The sequence below is a fragment of the Tarenaya hassleriana genome, unplaced genomic scaffold (genome assembly GCF_000463585.1).
Source record: "Tarenaya hassleriana unplaced genomic scaffold, ASM46358v1 Cleome172, whole genome shotgun sequence".
Taxonomy (NCBI): domain Eukaryota; kingdom Viridiplantae; phylum Streptophyta; class Magnoliopsida; order Brassicales; family Cleomaceae; genus Tarenaya; species Tarenaya hassleriana.
In genome coordinates, this window is record NW_010965141.1 from 129,945 (window position 1) to 133,484 (window position 3,540).

General features: G+C 46.6%; 1 protein-coding gene across 1 annotated transcript; it reads right to left on the reverse strand.

The window, feature by feature from the left end:
- Positions 1 to 606: 606 nt before the first annotated feature.
- Positions 607 to 3,364, reverse strand: LOC109116548. Its single transcript, XM_019202185.1, has 2 exons — positions 1,082 to 3,364; positions 607 to 1,032 (listed from the first exon to the last, which is right to left on the reverse strand). Exons 1-2 carry the CDS (start codon positions 3,362 to 3,364, stop codon positions 607 to 609), a joined length of 2,709 nt encoding a protein of 902 aa, XP_019057730.1.
- Between the last annotated feature and the right edge of the window lie 176 nt (positions 3,365 to 3,540).

Sequence of the window (3,540 nt, forward strand, 5' to 3'; positions counted from 1 at the left end):
TCCTGATCATTGGGGTGAATAGGGATTTGAAAGAATCCCGAGTATCCGTCAAGAAAACAAAAATAGGAATGAAGAGCAAGACGTTCAAGCATTTGATCAATGAAAGGTAAAGGGAAGTGATCTTTGCGAGTGTTCGCATTTAACTTCCTGTAATCGATGCACATACGCCAGCCCATCACTATTCTTGTCGAAATCAGCTCATTTTTGTCGTTTTTGATCACCGTCATACAGCCTTTCTTTGGGACGACTTGAACCGGGCTTACCCAAGGGCTGTCAGATATAGGGTAAATGATACCTGCATCCAAAAGTTTTAGTACCTCTTTCTTGACGACTTCTTTCATCGATGGATTAAGTCTATGTTGATGTTCGATGGATGATTTGGAATCGTCCTCCAGATGAATTCGATGCATGCACAGTGAAGGGTTGAGACCTTTGATATCATCCAGAGTGTATCCGATAGCCTTCCGGTATTCTCGTAATATGGTGAGGAGTCGCTGAGCTGTAGATCATCCAAAGCAGTATTGACAATAACAGGATAAGTGGAATCGGGACCGAGAAATGCATACCTGAGTCCAATGGGCAAGGGTTTTAGTTCAAGTTTCGGGGCTATGCAGGGTCCCAGTCAGGTAGATGATGCATGGGGGTTGATTTGGCTGCGAAGACGGGCAACGGTTCGAACAAAGGAACAGACTGGAGATGAATCCGAGACTCGACACGGTCCGAGTTCACACTCGACACGGCCGTGTCGAGTTGTGCACGGGCTAGCCCATAATGATGCACGGGCGTGTCTAACTTCGCAAATTTGCTCAGACATTTGACACGGTCCGTGTCGAATGATGACACGGCCGTGTTGCAAGAAACACGGACTGAGCTGGTGGCAAACACGGGCGTGTCTCGTTCGATGTTTTTCGGCAGAATGTCGACACGGTCCGTGTTTAATGATGACACGGCCATGTTGCATGGCATTTCGGCTAAACCGTTCAAGAATGATGTGTATGCGTAAATTTGAGGCTTCGTAGAGGTACTGTAGCCCTGTTCAGAAAGAAGAGAAAGCATCGAAATCACGAAATTCAAAGAGTACCTCATCGGCTAAAGCATCCATCAAGTCGATGTAACATATAGAGTCCACTGTAGATGGTTGCTTGAAATTCTGGTCAAGCGTGAATTCCACCGTTTCGTCGCCGATCTTGAGTGTTAGTCGGCCGGCCCGAACGTGGACAATGGCATATGCAGTGTTTAGGAATGGCCGCCCTAGAATAATCGGGATTTTGGCGTCTTCGTCCATGTCAAGCACAACGAAATAGACCGGTACGTAGTAATCGCCTACTTTCAGCGGAACGTCCTCGAGAATACCCAGAGGGTATTTGATAGAACGATCAGCTAGTTGAAGAGCCATGCGAGTCGGTTTGAGTTCTCCAACGTTGAGTTTCTTGTAAATGGAGAGTGGTAGGAGACTTACACTGGCACCTAAATCACAAAGAGCACGATCTATAGAAACATTTCCCAGTTTGCAGGGAATCGAGAAGCTATCTGGATCCGACATTTTTGGTGGCAGATCATGTTGAAGAATGGCGCTGCACTCGGGATTAAGCGTGATGGTTTCCTTCTCGATGACGCGCTTCTTTGTGAGAATGTCTTTCAGGAATTTAGTATAGGATGGCATCTGAGTGATAACCTCGTGGAACGGCATAGTAATTTCCAACTTACGCACCATGTCAGCAAATCGAGCAAATTGGGTGTCTTCTTTAGTTTTTCTGAGTCGTTGAGGGAAAGGAACTGGAGGTGGACGTGGCGGCGGTGGAATGTATACATCGCGTTCTTCATCACCCGAGATCTCTGTCGATTTTTCAACAACTATGGGGTCAGGAAGAGATGTAGGGACAGAGTTAGAGCACTGACCTTTTTCCGTAGATGTGATGATAGGGTTAGCGAGCTCTTTGCCACTGCGCAAGCATACAGCGTTACAGTGCTCTCGGGGGTTTGCTTCCGGGTTCCCAGGAAGTGATCCCTGAGGTCGCGAAGGGACAGAGGCAGCAAGTTGCGCTATCTGGTTATCGACTAGTTTGAGATGAGCGTCGGTCTTCTGCTGATGTTCTCGCATCTCGGTGCGAATGGCTTCTTGACCCTGCATAAGTTGTGCAAGCATAGATTTGATGTCAGAGTCAGGACTTACTTGTGATTGAGATGGAGGCAGGCCGAAGTTTTGCTGAGGCTGACGGGGAGCTCGGTAGTGTTGAGGGGCTGGATTCTGATGCTGGTAGGCATTTCGGGGTTGAGATTGATTTCCTTGAGAGGAGCCCGGGATAAATGAACCACCGAAATTGTTGTGCTGTGCATTTAGAGCGTTGGAAGAGTTCTTGTATGAGAAATTTGGGTGATTTCTCCAACCTGGGTTGTATGTGTTTGAGTACGGATTGTTGGCGACGTAGTTGACATTCTCATGCACGTACTCGTCTCGTGGTGCGTCTAGATCAGTGATTTGATGGGCGTTTTCTACCTGCATTCTAAGTTTGGCAAGCTCTGCACGTAAAGCATGTATCTCAGATGGATTTTCCTTACCTGTACGGTTGTCTTTAAAACCGATATTTCTGACGAATTCGTGGGAAGGAGCGCACTCGTTAGCCATCTTAGTGATTTGTTGTTCGATGAAGTCAAAAGACTTCTCATTGAGGCTTCCTCCACAGGCAACTCGAATGAGGACTCGAGTATCTTCCTTTAGACCCTGCAAGAAAGTGGAGATAAGGTACCTTTTGTCCAAACCGTGATGAGGGCAGAGGCGCTGATATCCAAGAAAACGATCCCAAGTCTCGCGCAAAGATTCATCAGGTTCCTGCATAAAAGAGTTGATCTGTTGCTTCGCGAGTTGGGTTTTGCTGGCAGGGAAGAATCGCTGCATGAACTTCTCTTGCATCTGATCCCAAGAGAAGATGAAATCTGGTGGCAGTGTGTAGAGCCATTTTAATGCAGCGTCCATTAGAGAGAATGGAAAAGCCATTAGCATAAGTGACTCATCGGTGACTCCTTGAACCGTCTTCACAGACTGGCATAACAGTTTGAATCGAGTCAGGTGGGGGATTGGATCTTCATTAGGTCTGTCCCTAAATGCCGATGAGCTGAGCATACTGATGAATGTCGACTGCAATTCAAATTTATTGCGATCGATATCGGGCCGGCGAATGCATGAGAGCTGTTGAGTGTACTTGGGTTGAAGATATGCCCCATAAGTATCATTGTCATTCTCGACAGCTAAGGCACGTTCCTCCATCTTCTTCTGTTGTTTTTTCTTCTTCCGAATGCGTTTGACAGATTTCTCGATTTCTGGATCAAAAGGGACTAGGTTGTCAGGCCCAGAACTCCTGGTCATACACCGGGAAACCTACACACCAGAAAAATAGGACAACGAACTAGAATAGATCAGGAACGGGATAAAAGTAACGAGAGAGAATCTAGATTCAAAGGAATCTCTATCCTAGCGCTAAACTATTCCCCGGCAACGGCGCCAAAAACTTGATAACGCAAATCTAGGTGTATAAATAAGCT

Excerpts from the sequence above, each read along its gene's own strand:
- LOC109116548 (XM_019202185.1), bottom strand. The coding sequence starts at position 3,364 with ATGACCAGGAGTTCTGGGCCTGACAACCTAGTCCCTTTTGATCCAGAA. Across the intron at positions 1,033-1,081 it reads TGGATGCTTTAGCCGATGAG|GGCTACAGTACCTCTACGAA; the intron begins GTACTCTTTGAA and ends CTTTCTGAACAG.